The 25,665-nt window shown below is 41.2% G+C and overlaps 2 protein-coding genes across 3 annotated transcripts; one reads left to right on the top strand and one right to left on the bottom strand.

Annotated features, from left to right (window-relative positions):
- Positions 1-6: 6 nt before the first annotated feature.
- LOC143209813 (actin-like protein 6B) lies at positions 7-11,245 on the top strand. Its single transcript, XM_076425984.1, is given in 7 exon segments — positions 7-1,198; positions 1,200-1,230; positions 1,317-1,511; positions 1,873-2,310; positions 3,999-4,339; positions 4,429-4,524; positions 6,242-11,245. Coding segments are annotated over 7 exon segments (1,398 nt in total). The 5' UTR covers positions 7-1,066; the 3' UTR covers positions 6,407-11,245.
- Positions 7,634-25,177, bottom strand: Cln3 (CLN3 lysosomal/endosomal transmembrane protein, battenin). Of its 2 annotated transcripts, XM_076425986.1 has the most exons (8): positions 24,573-25,152; positions 21,259-22,488; positions 15,723-15,874; positions 14,574-14,732; positions 12,157-12,493; positions 10,942-11,091; positions 10,687-10,827; positions 7,634-10,057 (listed from the first exon to the last, which is right to left on the bottom strand). In XM_076425986.1, exons 2-8 carry the CDS (start codon positions 21,448-21,450, stop codon positions 9,917-9,919), a joined length of 1,272 nt encoding a protein of 423 aa, XP_076282101.1. In that variant the 5' UTR covers positions 21,451-22,488; positions 24,573-25,152; the 3' UTR covers positions 7,634-9,916. The 2 variants fall into 2 exon arrangements, with proteins under 2 accessions (XP_076282101.1, XP_076282100.1); XM_076425985.1 differs by having other exon boundaries at positions 10,687-11,091; positions 24,573-25,177.
- Between the last annotated feature and the right edge of the window lie 488 nt (positions 25,178-25,665).

The raw sequence follows: 25,665 nt of genomic DNA, 5'->3' as shown, positions 1-25,665 counted from the left end.
CATTTCCAAATTTGATGCCAAGCTTAAAGTTGCACGCTTTTCTATTTTTAACAAATTTACTGATTACGTTTCTATTTCGATTTAAGACTAGCAATTTTGATAATACAGTAATGTCTCTCACGCCGCAAAAAAAGATCCCCTCCACTGTAGTAATCTGATCTCGGCTCGGGTATACCGGTGTGAACCACTACTAATGCGACGCGGAGAGTCGGTGCCCGTCGGAAGGCCCGTGCGTCCTCACAATGTAACACCAATATTTATTCTTTTTTATTATTACTTATTTCTTTATGAAACTTTCATCAATATATTCGTGGCATTTTTCTGATTAGAAAAAGACCAAACACGATATAATTTCAACTGTATTTAGTTGACGATGAACGTTTCGGGCGCAAGGAAAGACAGCGTATCGGGAAGAAAGAGACGCGGACAGTCGCAGTCGCCGGCACAGTTGAAAGGCCTTCTCTACGTTCGGCTCGGCCTTTGCAGCTCAAAAAAATAGAGCTATTCGTCTACGCACGCCGCAACCGAATCCCCCCGAGGCTTTTGCGCCGTGAGAGACATTACTGTAGAAAACTTTTCTTGAAACAGTTTCAAAGCGTTTTCCATTTCAGACGCGCTTAATGTTTTCCCACGATCTATATTTTATGCACTGAACAAACTGAACTAGTTATTTTAAATATTATACACTGGAGACTCCTCGCGAAATGTGATATGAACATTTCATGATTTCATTTCATATGAGAAAAGGTTTTTCGAACAGGGATAGTATAGTAATTGAACAAACTTATGTGCTCTGTTCTATACTGCATTCTTTATGAATCTATAGCGTTAAACTTGTAATAAAATACACGTTTCTAGCGCATTAAATAAATAAGATCGTCATGCGAAATAAAAATTGTCTGCATCGATTGCATTCAATTGAAACCAGATATATTATTTGTTCCCTCAAAAGAAGGATAGTCTGAGAACGGCAGAAATTCCTGGAAACAAACGGTGCAATAGGGTGGCCTCTGCCAACGGGGGAATCGATCGCGGTTTCGTCCTCCTCCCGATCATCGATTCGGATATGCAAAAGGAGCAATACAGAAACGTCGGAGGGTCGCAGAATCCTCGATATACGCTAGGAAGGAGGAAGAAGGGGTTTGGACCGGTGAGGTCGAAGAGGGTTGCGGAGCATGCGCGCCGCGGCTCTCCTCTCAGATACTATGAGCGGTGGTATTTACGGTGGAGGTATGTGCGAGACGGTCCGGGTTTTTCATGGAAAAAACGTGGCCTTCTGGCTGGCAAGCCTGTTAAATAATTCGGTTTGCCCGTAGACGAGGTCGGTGCTATCATTTTCGACGTCGGACACCAGAGCCTTCGCGTTGGTTATGGCGGTGAGGACACGCCGAAGGCTGAAATTCCGACCACCCTCGGAATATGGGAGGACACCATCGAAACACCGGACGGCAATCAGGCCGTCAGGAAACACTACAACATCGATGTCACAGCTATCCAAGTGCGGAAAAAGGGTATGGATATTCATTATTTCCCTGAAATCGATACAATTGATTTTTCTCAATAGTTACCGTGATCGAAGACCGGTTTCCATTCAATCCGAGACGGAATCGTTCGTTGTGTACACAAATCGCCCGAAGTTAAACGAACGCGTACTATAGATAAGTCTGGAGAGACTTGATTCGATAAAAATTTTCATTTGAACTGCGAAGAAATTTTCTAGCACGTGTTTTAGGAGTTAACTAGAATGCAAGAATGTTCCTTTATTGAGACAAGAAAAAAGAGAACTGTAGGTGGAACATATGTTATAAAGCTGCTAGTAGACCGCGGGTATTTGCGCATTTACGGCAAGAATATTAATTCTCTGTTTTTCAGATATGGATTTGATTAGCCTAATGCAAGATGGGATGATCGAAGGCTGGGACATGTTCGAGCGCCTAACGGAGTACACCTACAAGCAAAAGCTGCACGCTCTTCCGGAACACCACCCTATTTTAATGACCGAATGTCCATGGAACACGAGGTTGAAACGAGAGAAACTTCTAGAGTTGATGTTCGAGAAATTCAACGTCCCAGCGATGTATATTTGTAAGAACGCTGTACTGGCAGCTTACGCGAACGGAAGATCGACAGCCATGGTGGTCGACAGCGGGGCGACGCATACGAGTGCAGTGCCGGTGCACGACGGCTACGTGATTACACAAGGAATCGTGAAGAGTCCCTTGGGCGGCGACTTTATCACCATGCAATGCAGACAATTTTTCGAGGAGAAGGACGTCGAGCTATCGCCTGCTTGTCTTGTCGCCAGCAAAGGCAAATCTTTATTCTTAATTTTCGCACTGGTTCATCGCAATTCATCGCTGTTCGATCAAACGCGTTCTGAAGCATTCCGAGATACCGAATTTCGCGAGGTGGTAAATCCCGTTTACATAAATGAAAATAATTCTGTATATCTCTCTCGAGCTATTGCAGCCGACCGTGTCTAATTCTCTATCGATTGTTTGACGACTATCGTTGAACTCGGCCGAGTCGTTGCTCTCGTATTCGGTCTCCCGTTTTTTCATAACAAACCTCGGTACGACCCAGTGAGCAGCTGGCTTCAATTGACGACGGTGTCGATACAGACACGTTAAATATTGACTTGAATTGACGCCACAGTGATAAAAGCGGCACAAAAGGAAATGTTTAGCGCAACGGAGAGAAAGACGGTTCATTGAGATACAAAGACGGCAGTTAGTCCTTGTCAGCGAGCATTTTGTACGATGAACAAGCGATGTGTACAGAGCACTTGACTCGTAATACGTTGATTGCAAGCATTCAACGTCCGCGCGGCTTCGTCGCACGCGCACCACGTTTTTATTGAACGCTTTTACGAGCACTTACGGAGCTGAATGGGCCCCGCAAGTATTTAGGTCCCAGCAGATTTCTAAACTGAAACCCTCTGATCAAAGGCTTCGGCTATTTTTAGACACGCTTTGTACGTTTGTTGCGGCGGGGTCACGCGTGTATTATCGAAAGCCGCAAACACCAATCATCCCGACATTCCAGGTCTACTACTTTGCTTCCTGTGTTCCGTAACTCTGTTGCACTCTGACTTGTACAGGATGTTCCATTTAAGCAACGCCACCTAAATATCTACCTAAATACTATTTCTTACGTAATGTGAGTGGTGTCAATGGACCAACATCTGGAAAGAAACATTTTCTCCCCCGAGCTCATTTGTTCTGAGTTAACATCGGTGTTTCCTAATACACAAATGCATTGTTTCTTATTGCGTCGTGTAACTAAACGAAAGTGCATTCAGACATGTATGTATAACAGACCGGAGCGCAAAAACATTTCTTTCGAAATCGCCTCACACGGAAAAAGTTGTGGTGCGCCGCACAGTGGGACCTTTTGTCCAAATCGGAGACAAAATCAAAGAGCTTTCGATAGAAATGAGATAGAGCGATGGAATTTTTTTTAAATTAAAGCTGAAACATTGCAGAATATGGGAAAAATAGGGAGATTATGGTACGAACGTTTTTTAACCTTGAGAAAATTCGTTAAACATGTAGAATTTCAAGAAATCGATTTTGCAATATCCTGAGGTCGTAGAAAAATTTTGAGACCAGATTTGAAATCAGCGTGAAAAAATCTACGGGAAATGGAGTACAGCATGTTCAAAAAAAAATTTTTTCGCGCGTGGTATTGGACAAACCACAATTTTCTCGAAATTGTGCAAGTTTAACGAATTTTCTCAAGGTTAAAAAACGTTCTTACCATAATCTCCCTATTTTTCCCATATTCTGCAAAGTTTCAGCTTTAATTTAAAAGAAATTTCATCGCTCTACCTCATTTCTATCGAATGTTCTTTGATTTTGTCTCCGATTTGGACGAAAGGTCCCACTATGCGCCGCCCTAACGATAGAATTAATTCGGGGAAAATATCGAGATTTTTAAGAATATAGAAATCGCAGCATTTTTGTTACAGACAACTAACAGATGAATGTATTCCCCAGACGCTGTCCGAGAAAGAGAGACACCCCGCTGGGTGAGAAAACCCGGTCCTCAACCGTCGTCCTCCTGGCTGAGTTACATGGTCCGAGAACTATTGCAAGATTTTCAAATGAACGTCCTCCAAGTCTCGGACAGTCCGTACGACGAAGACGTGGCCAACACCTTGCCAATGAAACGTTACGAGTTCCCGAGCGGTTACAACGATGACTTTGGTTCGATCAGACTAATGATTCCCGAAGCCTTGTTCGACCCTAGCAACGTGAAGGGTGTCGGAGCAAGCATCCTCGGCATCGGACCACTCGTCACGACCAGCGTAGGCATGTGTGACATGGACATCAGACCAGTGAGTTCACTATTTACAGGCAAACAGGGGTAGGGTAAGGATAGGGTAACTCTGAATAAAAAATACAATGAGGAATTAATTCATTTCAGAGCCTGTACGGAAGCGTAGTGGTGACCGGCGGCAACTCTTGCCTGCAAGGTTTTAGCGAAAGACTGAATCGTGATCTAGCTAGCAAAACTCCTCCGGTAAGCGTTTTGTTTCAGGATTAAGGGGGTAGTCTCATTCCCAGGATTGATAATGCAAAGATGAGGTTTTTCACTAGTAAAAACTGCGAGATAAAAGCTAGGATACCTTCAGATTGTAACTAGCAAATAAGTAGAATCTTACTAGAAAAAATGGGTTTGCGATTTTTCGCTTAAAGTCCTTATACGAGCAAATTTTGGGCTCGGTGAAGGCTCATTCGAAAGAGGAAGGTTCACCGCAGGGGAAATCAGTCAAAAAAGGCTTTTAGAGACAGAAAAATACATTGAAATCTGCGGGATTTTTGCTCGATTTTTTCCCTACTTTGGACACTCATATTATTATTTTAGATATAAACATAATCTCGTTAACCTCATGACCCTGCGGTGAACCTTCCTCTTTCGAATGAGCCCTCACCCAGCCCAAAATTTGCTCGTATAAGGACATTAAGCGAAAAATCGCAAACCCATTTTACCACGTTTTTATTAGCCCGCTTTCTTATTTGTTTGTTTGTCTGTTTGTTTGTCTGTTCGGTGGCAAATTTTGCAATTGATTTTAAACTAACTTCCTGATGAGCTAGAGACTTGAAATCGGTTACATGACTCAGAACTGGATGACAATGCATTATTCAAAAAAAAATTTTTTTAAAAGTCTATCCGTTTCGGAGAAATAACAATTAAATATTTACCTGTTCACCTCCCCGCGAAACATACGTCATCGCGTTCACCGATCGCCACGCCGCGCGACAGCGCTCCCTACTCCACTACGCGTTCCCACTCTGACGCATCCCCACTCCACTGAACGTCGAACCTTTATCTTTGACATTTTACCACGGCGTTTGTTTTCGATAGGACGCGGTTGCAATACCGTCTGAAATTTACTACATGTCTCTGTTATAATCTCATCAAAATGTTTAAAATCGATTCAAAAATTTCACACACACAAGACTAAATAGCAGAAAATCATTATTTAAATAAAAATAAATTTTTAAAAAATACCACGTTTTTTTAAAATGGACTAAAAAGTATAAAATAATTTTTCCTAGCCCCGTACAGATTCCTAACCACGTACAGATAATCCTGAAAATTTGTGATTGTGAATATTTAACAGCTACGCAAATACTTGTAAGATTAAAACGAAAAACGTGGGGCGCATGCAATAGATAATTGATGCATGAATAGTTCACCTAAATTACTAAAAGTTTTATTGCTTCGCAAATGATATGAACTGTTGTGTGAGATTTCTCAACGGCTGCTACTCTCTACACTCCTTACTATTATCTTGCGCCCCACGTTTTTCGTTTGAAATCTTACAAGTATTTGCGTAGCTGTTAAAAATTCACAATCACAAATTTTCAGGATTATCTGTACGTGGTTAGGAATCTGTACGGGGCTAGGAAAAATTATTTTATACTTTTTAGTCCATTTTAAAAAAACGTGGTATTTTTTAAAAATTTATTTTTATTTAAATAATTATTCTTTTCTAGTAAGATTCTAGTTATTTGCTGTATCCAATCTGAAGGTATCCTATCCCCTTAAGCTGCGACAGCTACATATGTAAATCGAACTTTATCTAGCGCTTTTCACCAATGAAAAAGCCCATCTTTGCATTACCGAGAAATGAGAAGGCGTATTCCGCACCATTGCAATCCTAGAATCAAGTCTACCTCCTTAAAAATGCTGATGCTGCCCGATAGAGACACTGATTGTCGTCGTTTCGCAGAGCATGAGACTGAAAATAATTAGCGCGAACAGCACGAGCGAGCGTCGCTACGGTGCCTGGATCGGGGGTTCGATCCTCAGTTCACTTGGATCCTTCCAGCAGATGTGGCTGTCACGGCAAGAATACGAGGAGTCCGGGAAACTGATTCTCGAGCGATGCGCGTGATCCTGTGTAAGGTCAATCAAAATTACACTTAGTTATTTTTACAAGATGTCCACCATTCGTACCGTAACCAGTTCGTGCCCCTACTCAGCAGGCACAGTGGCTGTCCAATCATTTCAGTTTTGAGACGATTTTGCGGAACGTTGGTGTCGATGCGAGACAATATATGAGCGACTGATATCAAACGATTTCGTAGATACTTAGAAAAATTCGTCAGAGGAAAGTGGAGATTCATTTTGTTCACGCTCCTCTCCGTAAATATTAGGGAAACTGTAAAGCGCGACCAGTGTCGCCAGAATCGGGCAATTCACTCAAATCGAGGGGAGTACAGTTGCCCTCTCTCTGCCAGTACCGGATTAGTCACGTGTCATTGTGACAGATAGAGTGGGAGACAAGTCCTAATCTGGCGACACTAAGCTCGAGCGAAAGCGAGACAAGAACGTGATTATATTACGAGTTCGCGTGCACTTGTGACGCACGCCAACACTTCAAGTACACAACGAATCATACAAATCAACAATACGTCAAATAGTTTCTGTTATCTTATTTTCACCTCAATGATATCTCTAATCAGCAAAGCTAATCTTGTTCTGGGAATATAAAGTAACCTGTAGGAATAATCGTATGCGTAAGGATTAACGGCCTAATCGGATCAGTCCAATTCGTTGAGGGTTCTGAACGAATACTTTTTACTTTTCCTAATAATTACGAAGAGGGGTGTGCGCGTGTCTAGGGAAATTCGCGAGTGATAGGTGTGAAAGGAAAATTTGTGCGTGGCGTTCACAGCGCGAAGTGGCAAACCTTTCGGTTGAATAGTTGAAAAGAAAATTAAACGCATGCGACGCGCTTCTAAAAAGAATGAGAAAAGACAACAGAGTTCCTAATTGCTCAAAGAACATTCCGTTGATTGTTCGTTAACTTTGATTTCGATGTTGAGTGCCAATTCAGCACGTCACGACCGCGACAGGTCTGCGCAGAATGCGAGCGTGCGTTTCGGAAAAAGTTATTAGCGATATCATTTTCAACGTGCACTCGGTGTGCACAACGTTTCGATCGTTTGTTCTGTCCACACGCTGCAAAATTGAAAAAAAGATTTAAACAAAAACTAACCACCTTGGCAGAATCGGCAATCGCGCAACGTTCGTTCCCGAATGCGATGAAAAACAGTTCCAATTCAACAACGACAAAAATATATTATGGCGTAGTAAACAATATATAATATCTCGCATATAAATATATATATATATGTATATATTGCAATAATTGTAGGAAACAGTACTATCGGTATATCACAATTACACAATACGCATTCGAAGAAGTAAAGGCGAATTATTTTGATAGAAAAGAAATAATAAACAAGATGTCTCCAGGTGTCGAATCGAACACATACGTAATCACGTAGTTATCGCAATGACTTGTTTGATCCTCTCGTTTCTCCACGACTCGGTCATAATACTTTACACATGCTCCTGTAACTTCTCAGCGAGGAATGTTCGACGTTTTACATGGAGGGGGAAGTATCGATCTAAACAATCCAACAGAATGCACAACTTCTTTTACACGGAAAACAAGGAGATCGAATGTTTCGCTACTAGAACAGATACAGCAGTACCTCGTTCGTTCCAGAATTTTTAACAACTCCTGGTGGAAATGAACGAGGGTCTACTGTGGCATCGAACGTGGCGAATGAGAACTTATTTATCGGTGATCACTAGACGAGGATCTTTACGCATCTATGGCATCTGAAAATTTTCAAGAAACACTGGAATGTAAAATTATATTATATAGAATTTATTCCAGATGTACAAAAGCTACTACCACTGAAAATAAGATTTTATTTAATAGCACTTTCCCTTTGCACTCGGACATATTTCAACTCGAAAATTAAACATTTCTTCCGATCTAGAATATTTCTATAATTTTGTAGATATGAAATTGGTATAGTACCTCATACAATATCTAAATGTTTAGCGATTTGTACAGCAATTTTTAGTGTTGGCTCTGAGTCACCACTCGTTAAGGGTTAAAATTTGCCTACAAAGATTGAAAATTGCATAAACATCCACAGTCTAGTGGCCATAGAGAATTTTTTCAGATTGGTCCAGAAATGTTGGCAGATTTGTCTCTATTGATTCTCTAAAGACGAAGTTGTGGACTTTACGCGAGAATGTTCGCAGTATCGAGATCGAATTGCTCCATCGAGAACACCTGCCGCCGATGTGGCGAAAGATCGACGCTGTTCTATCTAGAAATACTGGTGTCGTTTTCGTAACGGAACGACGTAGAACCTAACAGCTAAGAAATACATGACGATAGCACGGGGATGCACATTCACACGCGTGTACTCACATTCACACAAACAAGCTCGCAAAACTCGACAAGAAGATCGTACCTCCACGTGTGTGTCGGATATTGTTCGTTGACGAGCGTGCTTCGAGCTTTGTTACGAATACGCCGCCACGCCGGAACGAACGCAACAATTTTGTACGATTCTATTCCTGTTTCTAGTCTCTTAAATATTTGTACGAAATAAATCTCGGAACGATCGAAACCTATAGCCTAAGGAGTTGAATTTCATTGGCAGAAACATCTGCGAGAACCAAATCGTTCGCTAACGATCTCTCAAAGCACCGACTCGATCAAAGATTACAGCAGTGCACAATTAAGCGTCCGCATTTGGTCCCGATCGCGGACGCTTAAGTGGTGGAAATGGCTTCTGCGAATTCAATTGAAGGAAGGACAGAGGATGTATGTGAGGGACGTATACCAGGTCGTTCGGAAAGTCATTTCGTTGTTCTATGATCTTTTGCAATTTTTTGGGTAGCTTAAAGATACGACTTTCTCCGACTCTACTTGAAATGCAATTTGCACCGCATAAAAAATGAACAGAAGCGAAAAACAATGGCAATTCGATGGTAAATCCTCTCCTTAAACACAATTTTTTCTTTCGTGCACCGCATTTTTACCACTGCGGTAATAAAAAAGTTTTATTTAGCATATTCAATGCTCGAAAACACTAGGAGGCAGGAAATGAATAATAACAAATTACTTTCCGAACGACCTAATAAATACCAATTTTCAATTGGCCCGCTCGAAGTACCATTTCTTGGAATTCGAGAGAATAGCGGCGAACGCTCAAGTGTGCACTACTATAATCGGTTACTATGAGCAATCATTTCACCGTCTCCAACGTCGTCCTCTTCATGTTTCCAGCTTCCGACGCAATTCTCGTCTCCTCGACGATAAAAGTGCTTTATCGTGCTGTCCTGGCGTCGTTAAAGTAGAAGTTAGTATGAACGAGAGGATTGTCACAGCCTGTGTGCTGGGCAATCGAAATTGTGTAGTGTACTAAACGATTAGGAACGATGGTTAACCTATAGGTACTCGGCTAGCAGCTCTATCCGTGGAACATCGAAAACCATTCGATGGGAAATATCAAACGATTCCACGGCGGAGCGTACGGCTGTAATTCGTCGTACGATCGTTGTCAAATACTATTCTTCAGGATTGTTCCTAGCTGCCCAATCGTGTCGGCTGCGGCAGTTTGCAAATTGCGTTGTGAACCGGCATCGACATCCATCCTGCTAACGCGATGCCGATGGAATCGGCCATCGTTGCGATTCCTAATGAGATTTTGCGATCTGCTCGTGGAATCTGCGACACCAGAAGAACAAATTTCATTTTAAATTGTATAGAAAGTATAATATATTAACCGTTTGCACTCGAATGGCGATTGTAAGGCGTCAGTAAAAATGGCCACACCATTATTCAAAACAGTTTCAATATTATTAAATTCGTCTGTTTTCTATAAATTGTGAAAATCTCAACTGTTACATGAGAAAACTGGTTAAATTTCATGTGCACAATGTAAAAAGATTACATAGAATAAAAATGTTCTGGGTCGAAAGAAATGATTTTGATTTTCGAATTAGAATTGCTTCGAGTGCAAAGGGTTAACGTGCAGGTGAAATAATTATAATTCGACATTGCTACAGAAATGTTCCGACTGCTTGGGAGTGATTAAACTCTTCCTTAAGTCAGTGTCTAATTTGCTCATGCTCTCCATTATGGAAAAACAAACGTATTCATGTTTCTATTAATATTTTCTTCGAGAAATTTGATCATTCTATGTGCTTTGATCGCATTGAAAATACGAATAACTACAATGACAGACACTCGATTTGTTGAATCGTTTAGACTCGACGCTTGTTCAGCTATTGCTCTTATCGTAATTCGATGCGACTTCAGGCGAAAATAATCTTTGAAAGCAATGGGTACATTACCTCTGTGGACATTCGGTAGAATGTATTGACATACGCTCCACCACCGAGAAGACCTTCCCATAAGACGAACGCGAACACAATCCAAATGCTCGGCATGTAATAATACAGTGTCTCGAATAACAGAATTATCACGTTGATAAACTGAAACAAACACGAGACGTTATTAAACTGGGTGCAATCATGATCGAAATCGATGATGCGTCGATAGTGTCCCTGACTGAGTAAAACGGTAAGTTGAATCAAAGCACGTGTTACCTGTAGAACAGCCATGATCCAGATTTTGTTGATTGTGATGAGATTGACGGACGATCTTGATATAAACACTCCAATCTGATAATCCACTTGAAGCCAACGGTACTGTTCGGCGTGAGACAACCAAATCCCATCGAATTGGATTAGCTCGTACTGGAAATTATTTTTTCGATAAAACGAGAGATGAGACACTATTGTTCGTTTGCACTGCGATTATACTCGCGATAAAGAACGTCTAGATTGAACCAGTGTTATTGTACATACAGAAAGAAATAAAGAGCAGTCGAGATAAAGCCATTTTAGACAATACACTGCTACTGTCCTTTTTTCCGAATGACATTTTTTGCAACAGACTAATAAACTTGAAGAAAGGATAACATCGAAGCGCGTGTTTGATAGATACTCGCTTAAAGAAATGTCAGACGGATTTGAAATGATTACTAGACTGCGGATTTTATGCATTTATGATAAAAATGGAGAAGTGCAATTTCAAACAGTGAAAACATTAGAAGAATTTAAGACTACTATTACATTATTATTCCGACCTATTAACCGACCTTTGCACTCGGAGCTATTTTAACTGGAAAATTAAACATTTCTTCCGATCTAGAATATTTCCATTCCCTATGATTTCTGAAATTTTATACTGAATGTTTAGTAATTGATTAGATACCGATATATTTAATAATGTAAACAATATTTTGAGTAATGGTACAGCAATTTTAATGGTGCCTCAGAGGGGACAACAGAGTGCAAAGGGTTAATATATTAAGGAAAAAAATAAATTTATATTCTGCTCCAGTTTATTGCAATTGAAGTAGAATATTTTTATTTCGCATAAAGGTCCGCAGTCTAATGATTGCAGTAGAACCCACAAGAGAACGGACTCGTTCTGCGCAGCCTTCTGTGCTGATCTAGATGGTGGGGGGCGTAGCGAGCCTATCATCTCTCACTCCACTACCCACTCCCCATTTTCTTGAACCAATTAGAGCGAAGATGCGCAGCGAAGAACGCAAACTGGTCGTTATGCAAGTCCGTTCTCTCGTGGAATTGAGAATACACAAATTCTTAGAAAGTCTCGTTTAAAATGGCTCCGGAAGATTATATTTAAGGGGGTAGTCTCGTTTCCAGGATTGCAAGGGTGGAAACGGCAATCCTGCAACGATTGCACACTTGCAATCCTGGAAACTTGAATGAGAATGAAAGAAAACGCATTACCAGTCCTTGGTTAATGAAATATTCGAAGAGATATACGAGCCCAAGCGGAATCATATATTTCAGCAGGCCCGGTAACAGGTTGATCTTATCCTTGAAGCTCTTCTTAGTGACCTCGATGATCTTCTCCTGACTGTCGATACCGTTCTTCGTGATCGGGATACTGGCCTGGGGCGGATGAACCAGAATCAACCAGAAAGTGATCGCTTGTATAATCGGTACGATTAACATAAGCAACAATGTGTTTTCGTTGCTCAGCCACATGGTAAGCGCGGCATAAGATAGCGCGCCAATTATTCCGGCGCCTCCAGTACCGGAAGACCATGTCGCGATTACTTGTCTGCGAAACAATTAATCGCTCTCAATTATCGAGTAACGATGGCACACGGTTCAATTGGTGGTCGCAATGGGTGCAAAGTTCCGACGTACAATCTATGAGGCTATCGATCAACAGGCAACGAAAATAATAGAAAAAACGTAAATAACGAAGGACTACCGTCCCTCCAGCTTTTCAGGAACATTTGAAAAATCTCAAAACACAATCAAGACTAATAAAATTCAAAATTAAAATGTTACATGTTGTAAAAATATTTTTTAATTTATTTAAATGTAATTCTTTAGTTATCTCTCGAAACAAGAAATATGTGACTTAGACCACTTTCATAATTATGGGCATAGATATGCAAAGCATATATGCAAAATAAAAACTACATTTTTAAAATATGGAAATGACGTTATAAATTTCAATCCAACTCCCACACGTCTTTATCTTGTTTCTAGTATGAAAAATATGAATTTGCATACAAGTCCACTGTCTAGCTATTACATAATTTTATTGTTGTTTAGTGTTATTTGCTATAATTTTTACAGTAGCCCGCACTGTGCTCTACTGTATCATTTTTTCCTATCCCAAATCTTATTTTCTACCAGTTTCTAAAATAGTGAAAATGTTTTTCTACAGTTAATCATCGGGCGGTCCACAATACCGACCGCCATTACCTTATCGCTACGTTTCTGGAGCAACTGTCTACACTGTCAATACTGTGATTTATGCACTGCTGACAGCGATACTTATCGGAGTATCTGTGTCAACAAACTTTACACATCGTAAACGAATCTTGCATACATTACTCACTTACATACAGTCGTACCAGCGATTCCCGAGGACCGCTAGGATCAGACAGTGAATCGATTAATCGTTGATCAATGTTATTCAGAAGACAAAAATATACACATGTTATAAAAAATTAAGGATACCCAACAAAGTATTAAGTAATTATACGGAAGGTATGACTTTCATTTTATAACTTGAACCGATAACGTGTCCCAATATTTTTGTGACATAAAATTTTGCTTTCTTTGGAGTTTTCTTTTACACTAACGCAATTATTAATACGAAACAAGCGTTTTTAGGAATACATAGTATACACTATACTGTAATAAGGTGAAGTGGGGTAAGTGCGTCGATGGGGCAAGTGCGTTAATTGGTTATTTTTATTATAATATGAACGAAATTTCTCTCTCTAGCTTGTATTTATTAATGAAGTATAAGTATACCAAGAATAAAGATGTTTTCCTCGCTTAAATCAACCAATGCCAAACAGTCACGTGCGAGGTACACGTATGTACAACTTTGAAGTTACCCTGAACGTGTGCAATAGTTTACAAGTTATTAATATATTCTGTGTTGTTATTTTAGGTAAGTACAACAAATATTGATGTAGGTTTACATTAAATAAACCGTTTTTATTGTATTTTTTAAAATTTATTGAGAAAAACACTAAGATGATCTTGCCCCGTAAATATTACTACACGGGGCAAGTGCGTACTATCACGGTGGGGTAAGTGCGTACTAGACAGTTCATGTTCACTATGTCAGTCTACTTTTTATACTATAATTCTTAATGAAGGGTAAGTAGATAATTCGTTTTTTTTTACTTTTTTCAGCCATAACATTGTTCGAAACTACGTTAGAAAAAACTAAAACTTTGTTTTATATCACTGTATCCCCTTTAATATTTCAGCATAAAAGTACACGTTTGTTTAAAGATAGATAACTATAAAACTGAACAAACTTTTCTTGCCCCGTAGTACTTAAAACAAGGTTTGAAAGCATTTTTAACTCTCAGAGACGCTCTTGCCCCATTTTCGGGGCAATTTTCAAGCAAAATTAGAATCCTACATAATACTAATTCATCAGTAATAACTGTGGCAAGGGTTTGATACCAAGAACGTTAAGTTTTTACTTTTTTACATACCAGTCTGAAAATACATCAGTTTAATGTCCAACTTTGCAAGAACTAGGACACACTTACCCCACTCCACTTTAGTATAATAATTCAACTGAAATATGTTGGAAAATGACGAGTATAGCGTAGCGGGGACGACAGACGAGAGAACGAAAGAACGATGACACTTACTTGGGATATTGGTGACTATAGCTCAGCAGCGTAACTTCTCCCAAACCGGAAGAGAGTGACGTTACGACGACGCCCAAAATGGCGAGCCATTCAGTAGTGCTTAACGACACCACAAGGAATCCTGCAGCGGAAAATAACACACAGGTAGCCAGTCGAGCACTGTAATTAACGATTCGATTAATCGATTAGCGTTTTTCGTTCATGGGACAGCATGGCGACGTGCCCGCGGCGTGGCGGGGCACGTCTTCCGGTTGCGATGATGTTGTCCCCCGCAATGACAACGATACGATTTAGGGGATCGTTCGAATGCGTGATGCGATATGTCCCAACTATCTTAGTAGATGACGAACGACCACGCGAAATGTTACACCTTCGAGATCGTAATTTTCATTTCAACAGGAATATTTTAACACGTTCGCTCTGTTCTCCATCATTCATGAATAAGACTTCTGTTTCTCCTCCGTCGTCACCTGCGCGTGTATATAACACTCCGGCGAAAATGACGCTTCGGAAAACAGTATTCAATGACCAATGTGTTAAAAAACAAAGCAGAAAAGTAATCCGCGCAGTTAGCTGTCTATTCCGTCACCCTTTGCGTCGACCGTTTGTCGGCATTTTGCAACGATCACAGGCTTCGGAGTCTCGTGTTGTTTCAAGTCCCGTTTGCATTAATTGTTGATCACATCAAAGGCATACGATGCTCCAACAAGGATAACAGAACGTCATGGAACGCGTAAGCGAATGACTTCACGGTAACGGGAACTAGACTGTCTGAATGAATGACGTGACGATCGATTGTTCAATGTTCATCGTATCTGAAGAAGGAATCTAGAAAAGGTGACGCGAAAGTCGGACAAGAAATGAAGAAGAATTATTTCTCTGCTTCGTTTGTTCGAATGTTCTCGTTCAGACTAATCACGCAAAAATAAAAACATCTTATGGTTCCTCTAACTTTGCAATTTCAGACTACGTTTTCTTTCAAGACAGCCTGATTTGGTTATTCTTCTTTTTTCTGTTTCTTCTTTCAATTCCCTAATTAATTTTGCGGTGCTCGCTGGCTCGATTTGACAAGCATTTCGCGCGAATTATGTTTACGAGTATCCCATGGGTGATGAGTGCATAAAAAATAGATAGAGAGCGAATACTCACTGGATGTAAAACGGTAAGAACGGTGTTATGACCTTGACCGCCAGCGAGGGTAAAATATCCGCCAGCAAAATGGCGCCGGTGGACAGCGTGTTGCAGGCACGAAGTCCAGTGGTGTTGGTCGTTGCATTGGTGGGTGTAATAATGTCGGCGTCCTGAAATCATACGGATACACAGAAGAAAATGAGTTCCACTGCCAGTGTACCGGTTCCCGCACTATCAGTTATTTCATACTGCTGTGCAGAGTAGAGCAATAACACAGTCCAACAAATTTAAACAATCCAACATGTCTAAACAATCATAATGTATTAATATTGGATATCACTGTATTCGGGAAAGTCTACAGAATCTTTTGCTGTAAAGAACAATTCAATATCTTTTATAATAACATCAGAATATTTGTTCAAAGTTGAAAAATATGTCTTTTTTTAAAACTCAATTTTCTCAAAAAATTGAAAAACACTATAAAAATCGTATAGTGGGAATCGAAATACTTTTTGGCTGTTGGACAGTGTAATCAACTAATATTTAAAAATTACTAATTGTCTTTTTGAATGTTAATCATAGCAAAATAGTCATTAGTCAAAACTTTTTGATTACTTGGTGATAACTAATTAATAATATTAATGTATGTTAATCGCACAATAGTGACTGATGACTAAAGATTGATGACTGATCATCAACTACTAATTTACTAATTAGTCCAGTCAACGAAAAGTTGTAGAGGGAAATGGGAGGAACACAATTTTTAACTTTGGGTCTTTGTTTGGACTAGTTAGGAGGTAAACATACTAAAAATCCCCATTCCTAGGAGGTGAGCGGGGTGCAGGGGGCACGTAGAAGGTCCCCTCTTTCGGTTTTCCGCGTATATCTCGACAACTATGCGTCTTAGCGATAAGACCATTGCATACAAAAGTAAAGCTGACAAAATGTGCCACAAGATTGATTAGATTCAGTTTTTCGCTATCTCGCATAGTTTCCGAGATATCCGCGCTCAAAGTTCACTAATTCTGCTGAAGAATTACCTAGTCAAATAAGGCAAAAATTTCTTTTTCACAATTAGTGAACATTGAGCGCGGATATCTCTGAAACTATGTGAGATAGCGAAAAACTGAATGAAGTCAATCTTATGGCACATTTTGTCAGCTTTAATTTTGTATAGAATGGTCTTATCGCTAGGACAGAAACTATGTGTCGAGATATAAGCGGAGAACCGAAAAAGGGGACCTTCTACGTGCCCCTTGCACCTCGCTCACCTCCTAGGAGTTGGACTTTCAGTATGTTTACCTCCTAACTAGTCCAAACAAAGTCCCAAAGTTAAAAATTGTGTTCCTTCCATTTCCCTCTACACCCCCCTTATGAGCATTCATTGACTGGACTAAATAAGCAATAGCTAACGATTACTTAGAGCTATGACTAATATTATTTGCCATTTAGTTATCACTAACTAACCAAAAAGTTTTGACTACTGACTAGTTTGCTATGACTAATATTCAGAAAGATTATTAGTCATTTTTAAATATTAGTTGATTATTGCCTTACTCTGACCCCTAGTCTCTCATTCTTCTATACTCGACAGGAGTTTGATGGGGAGGACCCAGGAGTCCTCCTAGCTCGCGAGCCGCAAGTTGGCCAGACCTGATGTAAACGAACATTCTCACAGCTGATGTGTGTTTACGTAAACCGGAAAATCGACTTCGCCAATACGATTCACATAATTCGGCTCGTCGCGGAAGTTATCGGTGCCGGTATCTCTTTTCACAGACATTACCGCCTTGAACGCGAAGAATATTAATTTCCATGGTTGCTCGTGGCTTACATAAGAAGTTCGCGTGGATTAAAGAGTTGTGTCGAGCAACGGTGAGGAAGGATAGACGGGGAGGAGAAGGAGACAGCGGAGGAGGATCTCGATTACACAATGTGAATCGTATGGATTTGTCGATGACATAACAGAAATTCCTGCACGACAGAATCTGTTCTGCTTCGGAGACGTAATTCAAGCGTAATTGCTCGTTGTACTAACGACTCCCCAGCTCCGTGCTTAAAGGATTGCTGTTGGGAGTACAACGCGCCGGCTAATTAATCAATATAGATCCGCCACCGCAAAGAATTCGATATAATTGTATATCGGATGCCGATTACACGAGACGACCGCGCGTTTCGAAATTATGTTTAATTAACTCATATCCAGCGACAAGGATTTAATGACTGAACGTGGATCGACATTTTCTGCGTTATATCCAGCTTGCTTTTACCGCGTGCGCCTCGAACGGTATGTTATTTTTGAAAAATCAAACCGAATATATACGGTGGACCCAACAAATATTTGAACACTAAATTCTTCGAAAAGGTGCCTCTGTTTAAAAAGTGACGATTTCGTAAAAGATGATCGTACGACAATCAATTTGGCCTCGTTTTAAAGCTAGAAGCTCCTAGATTCAGAATGTAATTTTTAGACAGCACCGCGGACAAAGAGAACGTATGGATCGTCGTCAGAAGAGTTGATATCGTTTTTCAGGGTTAATGAACTGCGGTTCATTCTTTATTGTTTAATATAAGCGAAGAAGCGATGAACCAGAAACTTATCAGTGCACACACGTTCCAATGCTTCAGCGATTATTAGCATATTGCGGAGCTCTGGAAACAGTTTCACTCGAGGGTTAATAAAATTTTGTAAGTTCTAGGACTATTATAATTCCAGCACTCAGTGGCGCGTTACCCTATGGACAACTTGGGCAAGTGCCCGTAGCCCCAAGCAAAGGGGTCCCCGAACACACACGATCCAAGATCCAAATTCTACGTTTTTCTCATAACAAAATTTCAAACGCAAACTCTAATTTGGGAAAATTTATAATACAGTAAAGTTGCGATTTTTGTCAAACAGCCTATGTTCAGCACGGACAGTGATTGCATACCGACATTATTTTTTTTATGACTGCGTCTACTGCGCCGACAACAAGATGGTCCTCAAGAGCAGATGCAATTTTAGCTGTTGAGATTAATTTTTTGTCAATTAAAGTGACTTTATTCACAGTTTCTAATGATACTAATGAAAAACCCTTAACAAAGTTTGAAGCTTAAAAGCTGCATGAACAATTCGAGAACTTTGAACCAGCAAAAGTTTGGAAAATAGAAATTGTGATTTGCAAACTGCTGTAAATCTTTCAGAAGCACTATCGCTTTATATTTCCAAAGATATTCGAAACAACAAGGGTTTCTTGAATAATGTTGAAATCGAATGCTTCTCTTTGACAAACAATATGAACTATGAGTCACAAGGAGAGGAAAAAATTAAAAGAAACTTACACTATGACGAAAATAGAGATGATGCTGAAAACGTGCAATTAAGTGGCAAGCAAGGTTTTATTGTAAATTATTTAAATGTAACTTGCGACTTGCGACCAATTGGTGTCGGAAATTCAAAGGCGTATTGTAGCTTATCAAAATATTTTAAATTATTTTGTTGTTCTTCTAAATGTTAACTTGAAAGAAACTTCATCAAGTTAATATGACGAATGTCTTAAAAATTTAATGAAAACATATTCAAGTGACATTGATGAAAAAGTTTTTAATGAAGAACTAGCCCACTTCTTGGAATTTGCCAGAAATGACCATTAGACATGTATGAAAACATACAAAGAGCACTTACTTCAACAGTTCCAAATGTTCAGGTAATTTTAACAATATTTCTAACAATTCCAGCTTCCCATGCATCGGCAGAACGTACTTTCAATGTCCTTAAAAGAATTTAAGAAATACTTTGGGGCAGGATAAACTGTCAAAATCCATATTATTTATTGAAAGTGATGTAACCAATTGTGTTGATTTTAACGAACTAATTAATAATTTTGCGGCAAAAGAAGCCCGAAAAGTAGATATTTAGATAAATATCGCAATCATGTATGCATTAAATTTATAATGCTCTTTATATATCAATATGTGCCAAAATTTTTTACCAAATATTTTGTATTTTTATGTGAAAGGTTTTCATGTATGAAGGAGAATTTATTTTACTTTTTATGCAATAATAAATATGTAGATGTTTTCACAATTGTTTTATATTTTCCAACGTGAAAGTTATTTAGTTGGGGTTGGGGGCCCCGAATTTCTACTTTGCCCAAGGCCCCAACTAGTTATAACGCGCCACTGCCAGCACTCGGAGCCATGAACGTCAGGGTGGATCACGTTTAACCGAATTGTTCTATTGCTCCATGCGATCAGTAACCGGAAAATCGTCGGTCGACGGCAAGAATTCAATCGATAGAAGGCCCTAATCGCTGGTTTTGTAATACGGCCGGATAAGTCGGTGATTCATCGGACCGCGCATAGGATTTAGAAGCGCGCGTGTACTAATCACGTTTCAACGAGTTCGTTGATTCGGAGTAAACCGTGCAACGCACCTTTATCGCATTATGAGTTTATCCACTTGTCTCGCGGCTACCGCGATGTCGTAATTGTAATCGTACACACGAAAATATTGGAAAGGTTTCTAGGCGACCGATTTCTCTGTTGATTGCGCGCCGGTCTCGTAATCGCTGAATTCGTGACTGTCGATCGGGAACGATCAGCGGACGAGAAACTAGCTAACACATAATACGATTCGTCGCAGACCGAAAACTAACCGATGACTTCGTTGAAAACGCAAACACCATATTGACGATAACGAGTCTGATCACGAACAACTAATTGCACCATTTATCTTCAAATGGACTGTTTTCATTTCTTTTCGTCGCAGCTGTTCTCATCGATCGTCGGACATTGTTAATAGTTCAAGTGCGCGTCTATGAGAACTTCCGCCAATGCAAGGATAGAATGCAGAAGATACCACTCTTTGTCCATCGCCTTTTCCTCTATTCTTTCGCTTCTTCTGAATGATCAATATTAATCTATTATTTTTGTAGTTTTGTGTAGCAATATTGATCATGTGTCTTGCGCACTCAGCCCATACAGTGGACGGATAGACAAGTTTTGTAGATACGCGATAAAGAGTTTAACTACAAGAATATAATGCAACTAAAACGACGCATTGAAGGCCAGAGCATTATCTTTTGTTATGTATTTGCCTTGCGTCGTTTTGAGCCTTGTCATTGAAGCACAGTTACCAGAAGACAAGGAAACTAACACAAAATACACTTAATTTTAGGTTGATGCTAAAGTTCAATCGTCATCTGTGCAAACACTACATTGTTTAGCTTGTGTAAAAGTCAGCTCAGAACCGAACGAAACTAAAGCGAATTAGTTAATCGTTGATCAGTTGGACACAACCGGAAATAGTATTGCGGTACCGTTAACTATAACCCCGTGACTACACGAAGGTCTATGGAGCTCTAAAAATAGTGTTTCGTCCATGCGGATATTAAATTTCACTTCTCCGTTTGCAGCTATGAATACCGACGGAATTCCTCGGACGAAACCGTACAATTGAATCTATCCTTATTCGAGGTTCCCATTCGAAACAACAACAAAAAGACCAAAACAAAGAATTAGAAGACACAGCTGGCCAAAACGATGAAAATGAAAACCAGTTCGATGTACTCACCCCCTTGCCGAATTTGCTCTCAAGGATATCATGCGCGGCGCTGAGCATCACCACGTATCCGTAGTTATTGCAAAGTCCAAGTATCCAGAAGGCGGCTAAATTCCGCCATCGTGATCGAACGGCGATCGATTCGTCATCGAATAGATCGGTGTTGCGCTTGTCGGGCATCGGCAAAGCCTTGCTCTTCGTCATGTTGCGAGCTGGTTTGTCCCTTAACTAAGAATGAGATCTATATTCTTCTCGCCCCTGTAACCTTGTCCTTTCTTGGCTCTGCTTCCCCCAAACGGTTCAGCGTCCTCCCTCCCGAGATATCTCGGCCAGGTCAGCCCTAAATAAAGCAAAGGGACTTTCTAAATCCGTTCCCCGACGACAACCTGGTCGAAGCTCTTCTCTCCTTTCCTCCTTCTCAAGGATAACGCACTCGGTTGCTCCCGCACCCCCGCGTCCTCCCTCTCGTCCGCAGAGCTGGCTCGTCGATCCTCCTTTTTGAGCGGATCTTCAATGGGTTCGTTTTGTTGCGATGTCTGTTTCTTTTGTTGCGACGTTACCTCGCGAGGCTAACGCAAATCCACGAACGCGAAAGGTTCGATCAGCGATTTCTAGCGAAGAAACTAGTTCGCGGTTTCTTGCGCCGATCGCTGCCGCTCGAACGCGCGTTCTTTCCACGTTTTTCTCGCCTCCGACCGAGTTTGTTCCCTCGGCGGCGTTTCTTGTCGCAGTTCAAAATCAAGGTCGTCTATTTATGATTCCACCAGCTCCGCTATGATTTATTTGTTCTTTCTTTCTCTCACCAGCGCTTTCGAAGTGGCAGATAAACCTAAAACTAGGTTCCCTCTTTCACTGGGTAACTCCTCCGTAGAACGTCTCGAGAGTAAACCGCCGCAAGCGGTTACTAAGCTTCGGAAAACTTCTTTCCTCGATGGAATAACCGTGCGTGGACGCGTCGAATCACCGTATGGCCAGGTACAAACGATTTCACACTGTTTTCTGTCGTGGCACCCCACCTGTTCGACGACCGCTCTTATCTGATTCCACCTTTATCAGTGAGATTTCATGGGATCGCCCGCGGTATAGGGAACACCGATGAAGAATAAGGCCTTAGGTGTTTTTGCCCAAGACGCATCGCCTCGTTGGAGCTTCTGTCTCGATTGGAACGAAGTCGCGCGGGCTTCGCTGCCGTAGGCTTCCTTGGGAAATCGAATGGCGGTTCGGCAGCTGACGCTCTTGACACTGGAAAGCAAACACGCGCCAGAATCGATTAGAGTTACAGTCTCGAAAACGAGAGTTTTGACGAGAAAAAGCATCGAGTAACTTCGCTGGTGTTCTTTCCGGAACCGGAAACGGATTGAAAGAGTTTAGAGCGAATAATATTTCTTAATTCTTCTTACTGAACTATTCACCGAGGTACGAGGTCTGATTGCATCGAATTAATAATGTTAGGGTCACTGATTATAATGTACAGCGCGCATGTTGGACAAGCGCAGAGCTGCATATCTGATTCACGCATTAAACGTTGAAATGATAGGGTGTATTGTTTCAAACCCACGTATAATTGAATCGTAACGGTGACACGCGAAGTCCGTACTCCGAACGCTAATGACGTTACATCTCTTTATGAAATAAGTGAAATGGCATTATGAAAATTACAGAACGTTGGACAATCGAAATCATTAGCGTAACTGGCACGTGTGCGTACGTTTATTTTCTTTCTAAATGAACATTGTTCCGAGGTAAAACGAGATCATGATTTCTCGCGGAACACAACGGAATCTCTCAACGATAAAAAAAAAGAATTTTCAGCCTATTAAACATATTTGCGAAGAAAATGAAAGCACCGATAATATTTTAATCAAACGAGATTAATCTCTTCTTTCTACTTTAGAAAATTCGTCCCCGAAGGCTAAGCAGGAAAGACCGAGATATCGCGTTCACGGTAGCGAATCAGGCGTTAATTGTATTAAAGCAGTGTCCTTGAGACACGTTCCACTAGGGCCGCGATGGACATTGCCATTTCCCGCGGCACGTTCTATGACAAGGAATCATTTCAGTAACCTCGATCGTTGTCATTCGGTTTTGCAATTAACAACGCGTATCAACTATCGTCCGATCGACAGATGGATCCGCGTTATCTCCCCGAGGAAGATTTACAATTTATCTATACAATAACGGTTAGCAACTTCTCTACGAAGAGACGCGTCACTGGCGATTAGAAGACCTTTGAGGATATCACAATCTCTCGCCTACATAGTGTTTGATCCGGCTGCTCGTCTTTCATGCAACGTCAGCAATTATCGTCGCGTCGTTATCGCGTTCGGCACCCTAACTATTTTAAGTCGTTATAACATTCCGCCTATCTCGGTACAGCTTCCGGTGATAGTTACTAGACCGATTCTGGACACGAGGCGTTCGTTGCCTCCGCGGAAAATGCTATTGTCGGAAAGTTGGACGGTCTCGCGATCTGTTGATACGATCATGTTCAAGCCGTTTCGCGGTCACACAGCCTTTGGAGTCAGCGACGCGAAGAATCGTGAATGAGATTCGTGTGTTGACTCAGCCGGTCGATTTGCGGAAGTTCGTTTTTGAAGTCGTTCGGCGGTCGCGACGAAAACGAATCAGGAGAAGCTACATAGAACTCTCGTAGAGATCAATGACCGGAAGAGATCGATCGATAGATCGGTAACTTCGACAAACACAGAAAGAGGAACCGGTGATATTCTGCGATATATTTAGACATAACCTGCCAGTGGATGGATCTGTCAGCTCCGAAAGTCCTGTGAATTTGACGTTTGCAAAGTTTCTATTCATGAAATCGTACAGAGACGTGACTGTCGCTTCAGCGTCGAGGTGACAGCGGTTGTAAACATTGCGAGATAGTCGCGGGAGGAAAGGGAAACCGAACGATACGATACTATAAGAGCCGAGCCACTGTCAAACGCGCGGGTGACAGGTAACGATCGCGGAGCGAGGAACGGAGTTGTTCTGGAAGCAGCTGTCGACTTAGGGTGGATTTATAGTGGAGCTGCGAGCATCGATGATAGCGGCGCGGTGAAAAGATACCAACATTCGTGACAACATTTCGACACATACTAATGAGAAAGTACATATGTATTTTCTTTGTTTTTCTTTTTTTTCACCGCACAGCGCTCACCTCGCTGCACCACTATAAATCCATACTTAGGGTACAGATATAGTGGAGCGGAGGGAATCGAGGATAGCGGCGAGGTGAACATCGCGGCAAAGTCAAACCAATGTTTATAGTGGAGAAATGACGAGAGAATAGCGGTGCACATAGGACTTATTTTCGAAACGCTCACCTATGTCATCGTAGTCGCTCTCTGAGAAGATGAGCTAGGCCGTCGGACAGTGCTGGAACGAAATGTCTTTGGTGAAAATTGCTAATTAATATTACTATCACAAAAAGCACAGGTCACAGCAAGTGGTCCTAGCGAACGGTATCACAGACGCTGGTTGCCGAGGGTTGAAACGAGGAACACCGTAACACCGTAACGTGGCGTGTTCCGAACACGTGCTGGAGGAAAAGTCGCTAACGGAGCGTCGACGATTACGGTAATCTAGTTGATGCACCGGTGCAACGCTGTAATATGTCTTTACACAATATGTCTTTATTCTTGATTAGCTTGTTTGCTGTTCGATGATACACGGCTAATCGCGCGTTCTATTTCTGTCTGTTTCGTCTTTCTTTCTTTTCGCCACGCGGCTGATTCTATAGCAGAGGAAAGACTGACTGACTGACCAACTTGCGGCTGCGATCGTAGCACGCGGTTGCCGCGGCGAGTTTCAAGTTTGAAATAAATAAGTTCCAGGCGAAATCACCGAGTTATACTGTTCGGCGTCGCTGGCCCGAGCGCCTCATACGTCTCCGCTCACCGCGCTCGCCTCGGCTCAGCTCGGGAATAAACATTCCGCTCGCGCACTATGCCCCCAAAACGCTCTTCTACGACAGTAGAATCGGACAGTCGGTTCTCGACCACCGAGTCGGCTGATTCTCTCCACTCTCCTCCGATTCCATCCATTCTCACACTATTTTGCAACATTAGTCGGAAGGCAATGAGAATTAACCCTTCCCAGATAGTTAGCAGAGGACGCCCACTGCTGCTTCACCTCTCGTTGGACAGATTATCAGTCCGACTATTAGTCAAATTGAAACAAGAGCAGAATCGTAAATAACAATTTTAGCTTCCAATCATTTTGAGATCGACTCTTTTTAACCGACTTCGAAAAAGGAGGAGGTTACTCAATTCGATCTGTACGTGCTTTTTTTCGCTTTTTTTTCTATGTATGTTCACCGATTACGTCGAGATGGATGGACCAATCGGAACGAAACCTTTTGCATCTTGTAGAGTATGTTCCCGGGATGGTCCCGTGCAAAAATAATTTTACATTTCT

The sequence above is a fragment of the Lasioglossum baleicum genome, chromosome 6, assembly GCF_051020765.1.
Source record: "Lasioglossum baleicum chromosome 6, iyLasBale1, whole genome shotgun sequence".
Taxonomy (NCBI): Eukaryota; Metazoa; Arthropoda; class Insecta; order Hymenoptera; family Halictidae; genus Lasioglossum; species Lasioglossum baleicum.
The sequence above is the reverse complement of the archived record's forward strand: the minus strand, read 5'-3'. Positions and strand labels throughout refer to the sequence as shown.